The 17978-nt window shown below is 32.2% G+C and overlaps 2 protein-coding genes across 4 annotated transcripts in view; both read right to left on the reverse strand.

Annotated features, from left to right (window-relative positions):
- LOC108913528 (zinc finger protein 99-like) overlaps positions 1–2414 on the reverse strand; it is an 8715-nt gene extending 6301 nt beyond the window's left edge. Inside the window, exons 1-2 of the mRNA XM_018719088.2 lie at positions 2327–2414; positions 1951–2252 (exon numbers count right to left, since the gene is read on the reverse strand). The gene's annotated coding sequence lies outside the window, so the exon portion shown is untranslated. The remainder of the gene's footprint in view (positions 1–1950; positions 2253–2326) is intronic.
- Positions 2415–8955: 6541 nt separating this feature from the next.
- LOC108913529 (zinc finger protein 729-like) lies at positions 8956–16868 on the reverse strand. Of its 3 annotated transcripts, none has more exons than XM_023456112.1 (4): positions 16669–16868; positions 16289–16591; positions 14339–14595; positions 8956–9296 (listed from the first exon to the last, which is right to left on the reverse strand). In XM_023456112.1, exons 1-4 carry the CDS (start codon positions 16786–16788, stop codon positions 9266–9268), a joined length of 711 nt encoding a protein of 236 aa, XP_023311880.1. In that variant the 5' UTR covers positions 16789–16868; the 3' UTR covers positions 8956–9265. The 3 variants fall into 3 exon arrangements, with proteins under 3 accessions (XP_023311880.1, XP_018574605.1, XP_018574606.1); XM_018719089.2 differs by lacking the exon at positions 8956–9296 and adding an exon at positions 12178–13766; XM_018719090.2 differs by lacking the exons at positions 8956–9296; positions 16289–16591 and adding an exon at positions 12178–13766.
- Positions 16869–17978: the final 1110 nt, after the last annotated feature.

Below are 17978 nucleotides of genomic sequence, written 5' to 3' on the forward strand. Positions count from 1 at the left end.
CTACTGTTCGTACTATTTATCTTGAGGATGCAGTACTTGAAGAGTTTGACGAAAATCGTCAGACTAGTACGAGAAAAACAGCAATGCACTTAAATGTGTCTCATAGTGTTGTTTGGAATATTGTCCATGATAATTTATTATATCCTTTTCACCACTGGCCAGTTCAAGCTCTACTTGAACCAGACATGTATAAGCGAGTGGTTTTTTGCGAATCGTATCTTAATATTCTAAGAAATAATTTGAATTTTTTAACTAATATGCACAATCTTCATTCCTCGGCTCCTGAAAATCCTCACGAAGTGTCTATGACATTTCAACATAATTTTAGTTTAAACATTTGGGCAGGAATTGTAGGAAATGTGCTTGTCGCCCCTTTTGTTTTAGCTCATCGACTTGGTGCTGTTGAATATTTGCAGTTCTTAAATGAGCATCTACTACCACTTCTGGAGGAAGTACCATTAAATGTACATCAGGCCATGTAGTACATGGATGACAGGGCTCCTGCTCACAGCACTGTAGTAGTTAGGCGGTGGCTTAATTTAAATTACCCGAATCATTGGATAGGTCACGGCAATGAGGCACCTATCTCTTGGCCTGCACGTTCTCCCGATCTAACGCTTATGGATTTTTTCTTTAAGGGACATATAAAAAGTATTGTTTATGCGACCCCAGTTGACAGTGTTGAAGAGCTACAGGAAAGAATATTCGCGGCGGCTGATGAGATTCGCAACAATCCCATAATTTTTGCTCGAGTCCGTAACAACTTTGATAAACGTGTTAGGTTGTGTTTAGAAAGAAATGGCAATTATTTTGAAAACGTCCTTTAACTAAGTTTTTTGTTTTTTCTCTTTTTGATAATAAATTATTTCTTAGTTTAGTTTTCATTGTACTTCTATTTAATAAAAGTTTCTGCGACATTCAAAGTTATTTGTGCAACTATTGTAAAGAGTGTGTATTTGTTGTACGATGCATGAAATTTGCAGCTCGAGACAAAGTTGAGAGCTGCAATCATGTTAAGTGCAACGAATATGCTTTTTGCACATGTTGCACGCAACATTTTTTCTATGATTGTTTTTATTTCAAATTTTATTTAACAGTATTTTACATAATATTAATATTTTAACTGACAACTGGAAATTAATTGTGCAAACTGTCAATGTCAGACATTAGGTACTTATGGATATGCTTAGATTAAACTTGTAATCAATATTTTTTTGTACTACTGTAAAAAAAGTTTAACTTTTGGCACAGTAGGTAGTGCAATAAGTAGTAAATTTTGCACAATCTTAGAAAAAAACACTTGTAGTATGTCCACATATTCATCATTAGTAAAATTTGGCATAATTCTTGTTAATTTACACCCAAAAAGTATTTGATAACAGTGACAACTTACAGAAGAGTTAATTGTGACAACTGGCATGACAGCAGCACACTTAGTTTTTCTTTGATTGATTGAAATCATGTACGGTGTGAGGTGAATGGTAATACATTTTATTTTTTTATTAATAAACGAAAAGTTTTAAAGGAAAATTGCTAGAGAGATAAAAGTTTCTAAAAGAACCAGTTTATCTAATGCGTATTTTTGGATATCGAGTTTTTACGAAATATAAAAGTTATGGCAAAAAATGGTTTGAGGGGTGGTTATTTCAACCCCTTTCGAAGGGTTAAAATTTTCGAAAAATAGTTGAAAACTCGCATCTGTATTAGTAAACAACCTGTAAAAAATTTGTTATTTGTACCTCGTTCGGTTTTCAAATTACAGCCAATTTTCATAATTTTTTTGGAAACTTTGATGGCCCATATCTCTTCAGAGGTGAACATTTTACTAAGGCGATTTTTTGAAGATCGTGTTCTTTTGAAATGTAGATTCACTGGTATCATTTATGCTACTCCATTCAAAAACACGCTGTATATACATTTTCCTAAGTAACTACTGCAAAATATACTTACAAGTTGTGGTATATATGTATCCAAGATGTCAACATTCACTTCATTTAGTGATACAGATCCATATGTTACGAACTGAAAACATAATCGACAAATTCTCCGATTTTCCCCTACATCAGTTAACTGAATATATCCCTTCTCTTTTATATAAACTTCTTTTAAATCACCACTGATACTTTACTGGCATTAATATGAAGAAAAATAATGTCCTCCGTATCCATACATATTGATTTAAAGTTAAAAGCGGCAAATAATTTCTCGTAACATACTTTACATATAAAATGATTATCATTTTCCTCCAAATTCTGAAACAAATTTGTAATTAAAGTATAAATCAACTAGGTACCTACAAACATAAAAGTACATAACTTGATCTTACCACAGTTGGAAAAACAATTCCTAGAGCATGCTTTATGTTTTCTCTTATTATCTGGCAATTTGCATCCCTTATACTATTTAGGCACAATCTACAAAATATTTCTTTCAAGTTTGTTGGCTGCATATTTATTTGTTTTCTGATCACATTCAACGATCTGACATTTTTGTCTTTGTAAACAATCATTCCATAACCTCACTTAGTGATGGGCATAGTCGACCAATTTTGATAATCGAGTTATCGGTAATCGAGTACTTCTAATAATCGAGTGATCACTCGAGATACGAGATATTGGTCATTTTCATCCCAGCGGCGCACAAATATGTTTGTATTAGTCATATATTACTTATAGGCCTAGTTAAAAAAAAAAAAAAGCTCACGCACTTCAAAACCTAACCACTTTTTCATTTTATTCTAAAAAAAAAGGTTACGCAATCAGTGACTATTTGTAGTATGCACTAACATTTTGGGGTGCAACCGTAGGGTAATAATCACTCGAGTGGTGGGAGTAAACATCTCGAGATATCTCGAGTGATCTCAATAATCGAGTACCACTCGATTTTTCACTCGAAATCTCCCATCACTATTTTCTGTGGTACCTAACCTTTACTGCTATAACTGTTTTTATAAAATGAATAGCCGTAGAAAAAGAGCTTTGGTTCTTATGATGTTGCAAGTATTAGATGACGACAGTGATGAAGATTTAACCACAATAATCATTAATAATACTAATAAAAAAAAATTAAGAGAATATCTATTCTCAATTATGTATGCACTGTAGTGGGACTAAAAAAATCAATACAACCCCCTTAGAAGTTAGGAGATTCAGCGTACAAATGCACTAACTACGTACTAACTCCTTAATGGTCACTTGAGTAGGGTACAAAAAAATAATTATAAACATTCGGCTGCAAGGAACAATGTTTCGGTTTGTTAAAGGGTCGATTTCGAATATTAAAACGTGAATATTTATAACACTGAATTTATACCCAAATTAATAATAGCATGTTGCGTGCTTCATAATATTTGCATAGAACAAAGAGACAATGGTATCGAAATTGAAGACTACGACGATGACTATAGTCATTACGTGTGGAGGCCATTTATTTAATACATTTATTTTAAGTTTATGAGAGGTATTTGTAAATAGGGTAAATAATTTCGAGACTTTGTATTTGTTTCAATAAAAATTTGTTTTTACTACTTAACTATCGTTTGAGAAAGGGGCGAATGATAGAAGTACACCCGATATTCCGTCAGCTTCATTGGTAAACAAAATATAATTCGACTCAGTATTTGATTTAAAAATAATTTCTAAGCGTTCTAGATAAAAATTAACCCCCGGTTAGAGTTACACCCTGTATATTGCTACAAGCTGCCATTGGTCATAGCCATGGGCGTAGGTAGGATTTTTGCTTGGGGTGGGCCTTGAGGGGCCAGGTGGCTAGTCTGACTAAATAGATTTTATTGGATTGTTTAAACCCGAGGAGGGCACCAGGCTCACTAGGGAGTGGGAGGTCGTGTCCACCTCTACCCCACGAGCTACGCGACTGGTAATAGCGCTAATAGCTGAATTCCAGAGGGCATCTTAGGACATTGTAAAGAAACAAAAATCAAGAACATATTTATTTTATTTTAAACATGGACGGAAATTCCGTAATGTTCTTCATGAATTAATTCATAAAGGGTTTGGTTTTACACTACTAAAGACTTCATCAATTTCTTTGACACAAATTGGTACTACCAACAAATCAAAGCAGCAAATAAATTTCAAATTTTATTAAAAAAAATGTCAGCTATCCACATATACGTAATGGTACAATAGCGGTACTGTTTTGACACTGTTTATAAATATTAGTTTTTGTAAGCAACAGATCAGTGCAAACAATATAAAAGTAGTACGATGCCACACAATTACATATGGTGATCTGAGGCTGAATATTTGTTGGGTTGGTACTTCTGAACTACTTCACAAATTAAAACATGTTCTTATTTTCGTGAATTTCTTACTGAACAAATTCATGAAGTTAAAGAAATGTTTGATTTATTTTTATATTATAAAAGGAGCTTAAATTATGTAGCAAAGAAATTGGATTGTGTATGAGGTTACCTGCAAAGCATCTATTGTTGAGCACAGAAATATTTGAAGAATCTTTGTTTATTAACTGCAGAATTTATAAATTTTCTTTTATAGTTTTTATAACAGCTAGCTTGTCGCTTATTTTCAGGTGCCTATCACAGTTGTACACTTGATTTCTGCAATTGATGTTCTTGGTGAGAGTTATCTTTAGTTTCATAACGACCATATCAGTTGTACATTTGGATTTTTGAAGAGTCTTTATGTGTTAACTGATGCTTATTTTAGATTATTCATATATTCAATTTGCATTCAATTGTACCCTTGGATTTCTCAAGAATTTTTGTGCTTTAATTGATGCCTTTTCAGATACTTCTCATTTCTAGTTTTATAACTACACAACTACAGAAATCTTTATGTACTAATCGAGAATTTCCCTAAATTTAGTTTCAAAACTACACGTATCACACATGTACATTTCAACTTCACAGAGATATTTGTGTACTAACTGAGGCTTATCTAGATTGTTTTTATATTTAGTTTCATATATACTAGTATCACATTTGTATATTTGGATTTCTGATGGATATTTATCTATTAAATGATCCAATAGAAAATGAGTTTTTATAACTACACCAATCACATTTGTACACTTAGTATTTTTTTTCTTTATGCACTAACTGATGTGCCTTCACATTTGTCTTACGCTTAGCTTCATAATAACCACATGTATCACATTTGTACATTTGGCTTTTAGAAGGGTCTTTATGCATTAACTGATGCAAATAACTCTTATGCTTAGTTTTATAACTACACACATCACACTTGTACATTTGAATTTCTAAAGGATCTTTGAGTATTAATTGATGTATTTTTAAGTAGTCTTTAAAATGAGTCTCATAACTACACTGACCACACTTGTACACTTGGTGCATGTATCACACTTCTACATTTCAATTTCAGAAGGGTCCTTGTGTGTTAACTGATGCGTCTTCGGATTCCCTTTAAGCTTAGTTTCATGTTTACACTTATCACATTGTTACAATTGTGCATTTGTACACTTAGTATTTTTTTCTTTGTGCACTAACTATTGTGCCTTCACATTTGTCTTACGTTTAGCTTCATAATAACCACATGTATCACATTTGTACATTTGGCTTGTGCTACAATTATGCATTTATCGAAGGTTCCCATTTCCGAAGTCAAGACTTTTCGTATTTGGGTAGTTGGTTGTTGTCAATTAACATTCCGTAGTTTTCGTTAAATCCTGTCTCACATTTATATTCTTCTTTTATTACTCCTACATCTTCTGAAATGCGTCTTTTCTTGCTTTCAATTGTCTCAGCGTCTAAGTCATACGAAGAAGGAACACTGAAAAATTTAAAAATGGTCACAATGAAATAAACAGGAATTAAAATAAGTGTTTTGAGAAACTGAATAACAGAAAATAAAAAACAGTTAAATGAGATGTTTCTAATCATATTTCAAATTTTCTATATTACTGATTACGAAATGTCTGCTATCAAAACACAATAAAAATTAATTGGTATTGCAACACTTTATATCAAAAAATTTGTGTGGGTGAGATATACTTCAAAGTGTCTATCTTAATGGTCACTGCTACTGGNAAACCCGATATCTTAAATTTATTTTCTTTACACGTTCTGATAATTTACATAAATGTTTTTTATTGATTCTTACTTCTAAAGGTATTTGGCCTAAATATTTTCTTATGGAAGAGTTAGAAGGTAGTACAAACAATTTTTGTAAAAATCGATAACACGTACGGCCCCGTTTATAAATAGCTAAAGCAAGTGCTTTATTTTCTGAGTTATATATAGGACGTTTCTTTTTGCAATTAGTAATTTGTGATTCAATAAATTTTACTCCAATAGGATCGAGACGTTGAGATAAATCTGTGAATAACCTTAAATAAGTGATATTACAAACATTGGACAAATTATTTCTACACTTTAATAATTTTGTTCTTAATTTTAAAATCAGATTTTTTGTTTACGGTCTAAATAATAAAACTTTTTTTTTTTCATCTGAAAGTTGATAGACTCTTTTTACATCGAGATTTTAAAAGCGGTTTTTTTGTCTAGTATTCAACTTACAGGTGAAATTTTGACCAAATTAAGTACTTACACAACCAGTATTTGAATATACTTCATCCGTCATGGTGTCGTCAACAATAACAGTACTAGTACTCGGGGTGGTATTTAGAGATGGCAATTTGGAATAAGAGTATTTTGGTTTTTTAAAGGGTGGTTCTGAAAAATCATCTAACATTGATGTTTGGCATTTATTAATTTCGGCATTCTTTAATGTTTCACTAACAAACTGTTTAACTGACTCTAGGCTAGTTTTCAAGTAAATGTTACTATTAAGAGAATCAAAGTGTGATGATATACTATTTGATTCACAAAATATTGTTGGTACTGCATTTTTGTTCAGGCTATTCTTCTTACTATTTTTAAAACATTTTAATTCAAAGTGGTCTTCACAAAATAAACAGTTTTTGTTGATGAAATCTGGTTTACATAATTTGCGAACTGATTCTATCCAAATCATTTCCCTCTCTGCAGTAACTCTAAAAAAGCTTTTTTTTCTGTAACAAGTATCTGTGGTATATAAATATTTATTCTTGCAGTTTGGTGCACAACAGTAACGTACGAACTTCCTAGACATGTTCTTTTAAAAAGTAAAACAAGCAAAAGCAGTAAGACAATTCAGATGATCGACTCAACAATTATAACTATCTTCTTGCGTTTCGTTAAATTTTAGTTTTAGTTAATTAATCACAATACAACATAAACAAGAAATAAATTGCAAAAAAAACCTAATCCACAGAACACACCCCCTGTGGGACCTAACCCTCAATACACGTATTCTTTCGTGTTGAACAAAGTGAGTGAAATCAGTAAAGAACGTGGTCTATGGTAAAGAACCAATAACGATTAAGAATTTAAAAAATGCTCTATTATGATTGGCTATTGCAATCAGTTTGTTCAACTTCGGTACGAAATACATGTAATATCATCATAATTTTAATTTTTTCAGTGAACTCTATAGTCTATAGGTTCTGATACCAACATTGCTTTTCTATTCAGTTAGTTCAAGTTAGTGTTACAGTTTTCAATACATAAATATATCTAACGATGGCAGTGTTTTGTATAATGACCGTGAGATGGCGCTCGTACTTGCACGATCTTTTCACAGGTCTTTATTTAGTCTAACCTTTAATTCTACTGTTTAATAGATGTCGCTGCACCATAATAGCGGTTAATTTAAATTAACAAAATATACTAAGAATGAAAAGTATTTCATAATAAATAACAAAACAGCTGCTAATGGTTGTTGATAATTAAAATTAAGGTGAATCATTAACAGCTGTTCAATGACCTATTACTTGTGAAACACTTTATCAGTATGTTAAATGAAAAAGTTAAAGCGATGATTTTTAAATGTGTGACAAATATACAAATACATTCTGTTATAAATTAGAAAATATTTAAGTACATATAAAAAAAATGTGCATGGAGACTTGTTATTATAATTTTTTTAAAGAAACCATTAAAAACTGCAATTTTTAAATAATTACTTGCTTGTCTTTATGTAAAATAATATTGCACAGTTACTTGCCAAAATTCTAGACAATACATTTTTTGTTTATTTGAAAGTTGGGATATTCTCTTAATATTAAAAGTTTTTAAAAATGTTCTTTATTTATTATTTGACCGAAAGGACATGAGGTTTTAACAAAATGAGTTATTAAGTGAGGTACTTACATAACCAGTATTTGATTCCGTTTCATTCAACTTGCATTGCAGTAACTGCACTGGTGTTTGCACTAGCGCTTATAGGAAATGGCAATTTTGAATATGTGTATTTCGGTTTTTTAAAAGGTGGAAGTGAAAAATCATCCGAAATTGAAGTTTGGCAGCTCGTACTCTGAAAATTCTGCAATGTTACGTTAACAAACTGTTTTGCTGAATATTGGATACTATCCGAGGTGATATTATTATAATTAATTGGTGAACTTGTGGTGGATTATAAAAATAATGTGGGCACAGCACTTCTGTTGAGACTATTCCTATTTGCTATTTTTATAACATTTTAAGTCAAAATGGTCTTCACAAAAATAAATTAACTGTGTTTGTCAGAGTAAAATCTGGTTTACATAATTTTCGAACTGATTCTATCCACAGTAATTTTCTGTCTGTTGTAATTCTGAAAAAAATTTTATTTCTATAGGACACGTTACAGACATTCTTATAGTAGATGCTTTTGCAATTTGGAGCACAACATTGGCGTATGCTTCTACCAGGTAAACTTATTTTGGATAAAAAACGAATAAAAAAAACAGCGGCAACTCACATAACAAAATATAAACTATAACTACAACCTCAAACTTTCTATATCACCTTCTACTAATGAAAGATTGGCAATACAGATAGATTCGATCTGTGGTTGCAATAGTTGCAGATTTCTGTTCAACAATTTCTATAATGGACAATGTTTTCCCACACCAACACGAGATGTCAGTTCAACCAAATTCTTGGACCTTATTTTTTTGAAGAAAATTTAAATGGAGAACGGTACTTAGACTTTCTTCAGTTTGAACTCATCCTTGCTTTAGCTGTTGTATTTCCTAATCCACAAGATCCAGATATTCCTCATAATGACATATGGTTCCAACACGATGGGGCACCCCTTCATTTGGCAATTGCAGTTCGACAATTTTTTGACTTAACTTTCCTTAATAAATGGATTATACACAGAGGTCCTATTGAGTGGCCACCAAGGTGACCGGATTTAACCCCTTTAGATTTCTTCTTATGGGGTTATTTGAAATCTAAGGTTTATATGAATAGACCAAATAATCTCGATGACCTGAAACATATGCAAGTAAATAAGGCTTATTCCAGCAGAGGTAATTGAAAATGCTCAACAGGAACAATCCTTCGATTACAAAAACGTGTTGAAGTAAATGGACAAAGCATTGAACATTTATTATAAAGCAATTATTATTTATATAATGTTTTATGATTAAACAGTTTTTTTTCATATATGACATTTCAAACGTCATTATTACGAAAACCACTGATTTTAGAGATATAGTACGTTATATCAAAATTGTTCAGTATTTACCGTACAATTTAAAAATGGTATAATATACAGGGTGTTCCATGTTATACATTTGCACTATACACAAATACTCCACTAAATGGCACATTCAACATTACTTTGAATTTTACTATAAAATCGAACTTAATAAAACACCATCTACAAATTCTGAAAATAATAAATGTAATAAATTAATAATAAATAAATAATTGAACAAATAATTGAAAAAAAAAACAAAAATCAAGAACGCATTTATTTTAATACCTACCTAAACGGCATAAATGGAAATTTCGTAGTATTGTAAAATCTACATCGTGAATTGTAAAAAAGTTTATTAAATAGTATATTAAACTAAATAAGTCTGTCAAGATTTATATTTATTTCGAGAACCAACAGATATAGCTTATCACTTATTTTAAGATGCTTATCACAGTAGTACACTTGATTTATGTAGGCTGACTGATGTGCTCTCAAGTGATAGTTACCTTTGGTTTTAAAACTACACATATCACACTTGTACATTTGGATTTTTGAAGAGCCTTTGTACGTTAATTCATGCTTATTTAGAGTATGCTTGTATTCAGTTTGTATTCACCCTTGAATTTCTGATGTTAACTGATGTCTTTTTACACAGTTCTTATATCTAATTTCATAGTTACAAGTATCACACTTGTACATTTTGATCTATGCAGAAACTTTGTGTATTAACAGATGTGCTATCAGATTACAAAGTTATTTAAAAGCAATGCCACCCCGTCACTTTCATACAACTGATTTAAAAAGGTAACAACTGGCAACATTGATAAGCACACTGGTTAACTCCAGGGTAGTGTCCAATGTCCAAAATGAAGTATAACTCGAGTCAGTCTTGGGTTTAAAGAAAAATAATTTCTGATTATCATTCTAGGGAACCGTAAAAAACTGACCTCCGGTACAGTTACATTCTGTATATTGCTACGAACTGTAGCTGATACCGCAAATAGCTGGATTTGAGGAGGATACCTTAACTTATCGGAAAGAAACTAAAGTCAAGAACATTAATTTTATTTTAACAATACGTAAATAGAATATTGGAAAATATTTGGAATCCTGTATATTGTAGGTCTAACGGCTATCTCCGCACAAAATTATGCAGTATACAAAATAAAAATGGGGAGCAATAATTGAAAATGTAAGTACATGTATTAATTATTCAGAAAAGGGTTTACATTTTGCTAAAAGTCGATGAAATATTTCAAAAATCAATAACAATACTAGTAGCAAAAGCCACAATGTATATTGAAAATATAAAATTTACAAAGTATCGATGAAAAATTTAGATAATTTTTCTTTGTAACCTTTAGTATTACTTTTTTAATTCAGGAGAAATGTATAGAAAACTTCCCAAAGGAGACAGAGGTTGTTGGTACCTACATTAGTATGGTACAAAAATATTAGCCTACTTCCTAGTGCATTAGAATCAGTTTCCAACAGTCAAGGACAATCGCATTTGATTCGAATTAATTAATTTTGAACCTTATGTAACCACTATACAGGCAGTCCTCGTACTTACGGCATGTTCAGTTCTCAAAATAAGTGACAAATCGAAACGACACAAGTCAATATATTTTTTTCATCCTTTTCTATTTATGTGAAGGAGTTAGGTTCTATCAGAACATATAATGTAAAAAATACATTAATATTAAATAATCATACTTAATTTATAAAACAAACCGTGTATTTGGTACATACTTATTGCACAAATGAATAAATATAAAGAACCATAATAAAAACTAAACCATTGGTTTAAAAAACGTATGAATTCGAGATTGTTTCGCTTCTTTTTTCTTGTTGTCATACATTTCTCGATAACACTGACAGGAAGTAATAATTTTATTATTAACAATTTCATTCAGAATTTGGATCATGTTCCTTAAAAACATTTATGGCTTTCTGTAAATATCCAAAGGCTTGCAACACCGATGATCGTACAAGTGAAATAGCTCATGACGTATCTCGAAACCATTGATTGAGGACTGGTGTTAAAGTATTGTTCGACCCAACTCGAAACGACGTAACTCGAGGACTGCATATGCGTCTGACTGTTGGATTTCTCTAACAACAAAGCTATTACGATATAGTCAACTGATAAGTTTCCAAACATATATAGCGTGTTAAGGTATGAAGGTATTTTGAGGTATATTTGAACAAATATGACAACCAAATTTATTTAACATATATTTTGTACATAACTTCATCGCTCACTAACTCATTTGGTATAGTACTACAAAAGAATCTTTAGTATTTCCATGTAATATACTTTTTAAGATATCTGGTGTACACATAGTATTTTTTTGTGCACTACCTGGTGTGCTTTTAGATTAGTCTTACATTTAGCTTCATATGTATAAGTATCACACTTGTACATTTGAATTTTAGAAGCGTCTATGTGAGTTAACTGATGCCTTTTCAGATATCTCTTATGTCCAGTTTTATAACTACATATCACACTTGTACACTTGAATCTCTGTGGAATCTTAGTGCGTTAACTGATGTACTTTCAGACAATCTTTACATTTGGTCTCATAACTACAAATATAACACTTATACATTTCAATTTGTGACAAATCTTTATGTACTAATCGATGTGACTTTAGACTTCCTCTAAACTTAGTTACAAAACTACAAGTATCACACAGTGTAAATTTCGACTTCACAAGGATCTTTGTGTATTAACTGATGGTTTTTATGTTTAGTTTCATATGTACAAGTATTACATTTGTACATTTGGATTTCTGGTGATCTTTATGTATTATTTGATGCAATTTAAAGTGCCATTGAAAATGAGTTTAATAACTACACTGAACACACTTTTATACTTGGATCTCTGGAGAATCTTTGTGCCACAACTGATGTGCTTTTAGACTAGCCTTATGTTTAGCTTCATAACCACATGTATCACACTTGTATATTCGGATTTTAGAAGAGTCTTTGTGCCTTAACTGATGCTTTGTCAGATACCTCTTACGTCCAGTTTCGTAACTACACATATTGCACTTGTATGTTTGCATTTCTGAAGGATCTTTGTGCTTTAATTGATGTCTTTTTAAATAGCTTTTAATATGTGTTTCATAACTACACATATCACACTTGTATACTTGAATCTCTGTGGAGTCTTTGTGCACTAACTGATGTGCTGTCAGACTAGTCTTATATTTAGCTTGGTAACTACATGTATCACACTTGTACATTTGGATTTCAGAGGGATTTTTGTGCTTTAACTGATGCTTTGTTAGATACCTCTTGCGTACAGTTTCAAAACTACACATATCGCACCTATACATTTGCATTTCTGAGGGATCTTTGTGCTTTAATTCATGCTTTTTTAAATAGCTTTTAATATAAGTTGTATAACTACACATATCGCACTTGTACACTTGCATCTCTGTAGAATCTTTGTGCACTAACTGATGTGCACAGATGTGATGTGCACAGTTCAGACAATCATTGCTTTTGGTCTCATAACTACAAGTATAACACTTATACATTTGAATTTCTGAAGGATTTTTACACTTGTACATTTGGATTTCAGAAGGGTCTTTGTGCGTTGACTGGTGAATTTTCAGATAACTTTTACGTCTAGTTTCGTAACCACACGTATCACACCTGTACATTTGTATTTCTGAGGGATCTTTGTGCATTAATTGATGTTTTTTTAAATACCTTTTAATATAACTTTTATAACTACACTGATCACACTTGAAAACCTGAGTTTCTATGGAATCTTTGTGCATTAACTGATGTCTTCTCAGGTCACTGTTACGTCTGGTTTCAAAGCTACACATATCACACTTGTAAATTTGCACTTCTGAGAGATCTTTGTGAATTAATTGATGTTTTTTTAAATACTTTTTCATATGACTTTCATAACTACACTGATCACATTTGTACACTTGAATTTCCGAAGGATCTTTATGACTTAACTGATGATGTTTTAGAGCGGTCTTATATTTAGTTTTGAAAGTGCAATAATCACATTTGAACATTGGGATGTCTGAAGGATCATTGTGTGATTCCTTAAATCTAGACTTTTTGCATTTGGGTAGTTGGAATTTGCAAAATAATATGGACGTTTCATAGATTTCCTTACTTCCTGTCTCATATTTATATTCTTTCTTTATATCTTCTGTATCTTCTGAAAAATGCCATTTTTTGTTTTCAATTATTTCCTCGTTTAAGTCATATGAAGAAGAATCACTGAAAAATTTTAAAATGTTTTTAATGAAATAAACATAAATCAAAATAAGCCTTTTGAAAATTTGATTAAAAATAATCTAAAACAGTTAAATCACAGATTTCTATCAAATTTAAAATTTTTAATATCATGTTTAGGAAATACTTTACAAAAAAAACAGCAAAATTTAAGTGGTATTGCAATTTATTTTAATATCGAAAATTTAAGTGTCGGGAAGATATAACTGTGAAGTGAATCTTTTCCCGATTGTCACGACTATTCTATGCTTACTGCCATAAAGCACTGCTTTGTACCTATTGATAGAGAGTGACCTGCTACTGGTACCATAGAGCAAGACCAGTATTGTATTAGTCGAAACAAAGTTTTTAATTAATGATATTGGAGGAAATAGCTACTCGGCAGATTAAAACCAGGTCGGCATTGAATTATACCTATAATGTAATAAACAGCTAGTCTCGTCAACAATGAATTTCATTTGCAATATTTAATAAATAGCATAGATCATTCTTCAGCAGAATTATTACACAGATCTTAGGCGCTGAGTAGAAATAACATTTGATAAAAATCTCCTTACCCATCCTGAGCATCTTCCTCTCCCTTTATTTCAATTTCTTCTGGCTTAATATCTTTATCAATACTTTTATATTCCTCCTGCCCATCCTGATCGTCTTCCAGTTTTAGTTCAGTCTCTTCAAATTTAATAACAGACTCATTATCAGTACTTTTGTATTTTTTCCGAGCATCAAGGCATTCCTTTAAAAAATCTCCATGTGTATGCAGTGAATCAAAACATGGTCCGCATATAACAGGGTCGTTGGTAGCACTGACTTTCTGCAATAAAAGAAATAAGAGTGTTAACCTCTAGAGAAATATCTATTGCTTTTTCAGACAGTTGAAAAAAAATGGCATAAATGGCAATTTGTAGAATGTGCATAAAAAATATTAAAAGTTGCAAGAAACATAACTTTATCTAAGTTTACTGTTGCCAAATTGTCATAAATATAAGTAAGTATATATATTCCTGATATATCATATGAATGAATTTACTTACTTATACAGTGATTCAGAAGTTATCCAAAAAAGAAAAAAAATTGGATGTACAAGGGACTCTTACAAATACAATTTTATAAAAAAAATCAAAAAGGGCAGTTCGAAAATGATTTAAAATTACACTTCTGCACGGCACTGGAAACTGGTCCCCTGTAAAACCTGACCTTACCCAAGGCAAAGTGTAATAAAAAATAGACAAAAAATTGAAAGAATTTCGCAAGGAAATAAATAAATAGAATTTTATAACACCTACTTTATATCGGCATAATCAACTGCTTTTACTGCTATTTTTATTATTAATTAATGAAATTAATTTGTGGTTTTACTTAATAAAAAATTTGAATGTTCAAAATTTTGTCCACTGACGTGTAACCACATCTGGACCTGTCACATACAGTTTTCTATGAACTAACACAAAGATACTATACACGTAAGCCATTTTTGACACTAACTATTAAAAAACTATTGTAAATACTATCACAATGACGTTAATACTAATTGTAAAATCGGTTTTCAGTATTCGGAGTCGCTGGGGCCACGTGGCTCTCCACATGCATTGCGTAAAGCATACAATGTGAATGACTCTAGAGACTACAGTTGTTCAGCAATGTAATGGTGGAAAGTACTACAACTTCAATAATTTTCTTGACAATACAAGGATTTTAGCTGTTTCTAAACCCGATCAAAATTTGAGCTTTTTCCTCTGAGAAAAAAAATTCTCAATATTTTTGCTTCCCTTTCAAAAGGTTCACTAGCTTCAATAATTTTTGGCAATCCCACCTGTCAACTCTTTAAGTTTGATTCACTCTCTTTAATTTGAGCTGATCAAGAGCTTTGTACGATGATTTGTCCCTGAGTTATCGTCGTTCAAAGCAAAAATTACCTTTTCGGCTTTGATAATTACATGGGAACTAATGATGGTACAAAAAGTCAAAGAAGAGTTTTGAAAACTTCAAAGTATCTTCTATAAGGCGTTCTTACCATTTTTTGATAAGGAAATTCTTTTCGATGCAAGAAACTTGATTCAAACAAAAGTGAAAAATTGTGTATTTTCCCTAAAGTGGATATAACTTTACAAATATTGAATAGACTATGAATATTTTCGGTTTTTTTTTATGCTCAAAGTATCCCTAAGAAACGTTCAAGAATCAAACAAATGCAATTTTTTTTTTCATTCAAAAATTAAAAGAAATTTTTATTTTTTTAAATTCAATTTTTTTTTCGCAAAATCTATATTTTATTTCATCAAAAAGTGTTATTAAATATCAAAAAAAAAAACAAAATTCACAGAAACAGAAAAGATAACAATGGAAAATGGGCCATGAAAAAAATTTACTATTCATCATTTAAATTGTATGTTTCATATGCTCAAATTTCCTAAACAAATTTAATTATATGGATATAAAATTTAATTTACCTCTATTTCAATATGTATACAAACATTTTCACGAGATGTGCTTCAAAATATACTTACAAGTTGTGGTAAATATATATTGATTATGTCAACGTTCACTTCATTAAGTGAAACGAATCCATTTGTTACCAAATGAAAACATAATCGACAAATTCTCTGATCTTCTAATATATCATTTAACTCAGTATTTGCTTTCTCCTTTAGATAAACTTCTTTTAAGTCAATCACTGACACTTTACTGGCGCTAATATAGGGAAAAATAATATTCTCGGTATCCATACACATCGACTTAAAATTAAATGCGCCAAATAATTTCACGGAACATACTTCACATATTAAATTTTTATCTTTTTCCGCCAAATTCTACAACAGATTGGTAATTGAAGTATAAATTAACCACATTAGAGACATAACTGCAATTTTTAATAAATTGCTCTTACCACAACTGGCGAAACAATTTCTAGAAAGTCCCTTATGTTATCTCTTATCTTGCAATTTGTATCCCTTATAGTATTTAGACACAATCTACAAAATGTTTCTTTCAAGTTTTCTGGTTGCATATTTATTTCTTTTCTGATTACGAATTCTTAATGTTCTAAACAATGTTTGTAAACAATCAATGATCTCTCCTATCTTTGTGTAAATAATTTCATAACCTCATTTCATATTTTTCTTCTCCTATGACTTGGCAATATACAACAGACGTCAGTCTCTAACATATTAAATTTTCTATGGTTTCTAGTCGAGAGATGTGTTGTGATTTGATTTCACTGTTTGCTACTTTTGCGCTGTTCCGCAGTTATCACTGAAGCTGACTAGTCAACGAAAAGAAGTGATTTTTCAGAGCGTTTTCTGCAATTTACTAGCGCCATCGGCAGACGAGCAGACTACGAGAGCAGATTATCGCTCAGGCGTTACGATCAGCGTTTGAACTAGACACAGTACAACAGTCGCGTTGGATTTTATGGTTATGGTAGCACTCAAAACACAGAGGCCGTGACGATAGCGGTGAGATCGCTACGGCATGGAGACGTTGCGGTGGTGTCCTGTTACCACCCACCCAGACTACCACTACTTGACAATGACTTAGACAAAATCCTTTCCTGGCCCCAGACAATTGCCATCGGGGACTTCAACGCGAAGTCCCCCATATGGCACAGCGGGACGACGACCACAAGAGGTCGCGTCCTGCTGAATTACCAAGACAGACACGACGACTTGACTATACTCGGACCGACAGAACCGACACATTACGGACCCGTAGGACGCCCCGACGTTATCGACATTGCCCTCTTAAAATCTATACCGTTAAATGCCCAAATATCCACCCAATACGAAGGGTCTTCCGCCCACAATCCAATATTTCTGGATCTGGGGCGAAGACAGAGATATGAAGGCACCTTCACGAGGAGGTTCACTGACTGGGAGCGTTTCCGAACAGTAATGCAAGGAAACATGGCGCTCCCAGTCATCGAAACCACCCATGAACTGCAGTGTAGACTGCCTCAGCTGCCCGACGAAGACGAGGAATTCGAGATAGAGGCTGAGCGCGCGGCCCGACGCGTCGACAGAGAGCCCCCCCGGGGCACCCACCCCGATGACATAAAAAACTTAATACGTGACAGACGACGTGCGAAACGGCTTGCCACCCGCACCCGTCTCCCCGGACACGGACATGACTTAAACGTACTTAACAGACGGGTGAAGGCGGCTCTGAATGAACTGGCCCAGGATAACTGGGCTAGGCACC

Source organism: Anoplophora glabripennis, unplaced genomic scaffold (assembly GCF_000390285.2).
Source record: "Anoplophora glabripennis isolate ALB-LARVAE unplaced genomic scaffold, Agla_2.0 scaffold1176, whole genome shotgun sequence".
Taxonomy (NCBI): Eukaryota; Metazoa; Arthropoda; class Insecta; order Coleoptera; family Cerambycidae; genus Anoplophora; species Anoplophora glabripennis.

Coding starts and splice junctions, on each gene's coding strand:
- LOC108913529 (XM_018719089.2), bottom strand. CDS start 16,788: ATGCAACCAGAAAACTTGAAAGAAACATTTTGTAGATTGTGTCTAAAT. Junction 16,592..16,668: donor AAATTGTTTCGCCAGTTGTG/GTAAGAGCAATT, acceptor AATCTGTTGTAG/AATTTGGCGGAAAAAGATAA. Junction 13,767..14,338: donor GAGGAAGATGCTCAGGATGG/GTAAGGAGATTT, acceptor AAAATTTTTCAG/TGATTCTTCTTCATATGACT.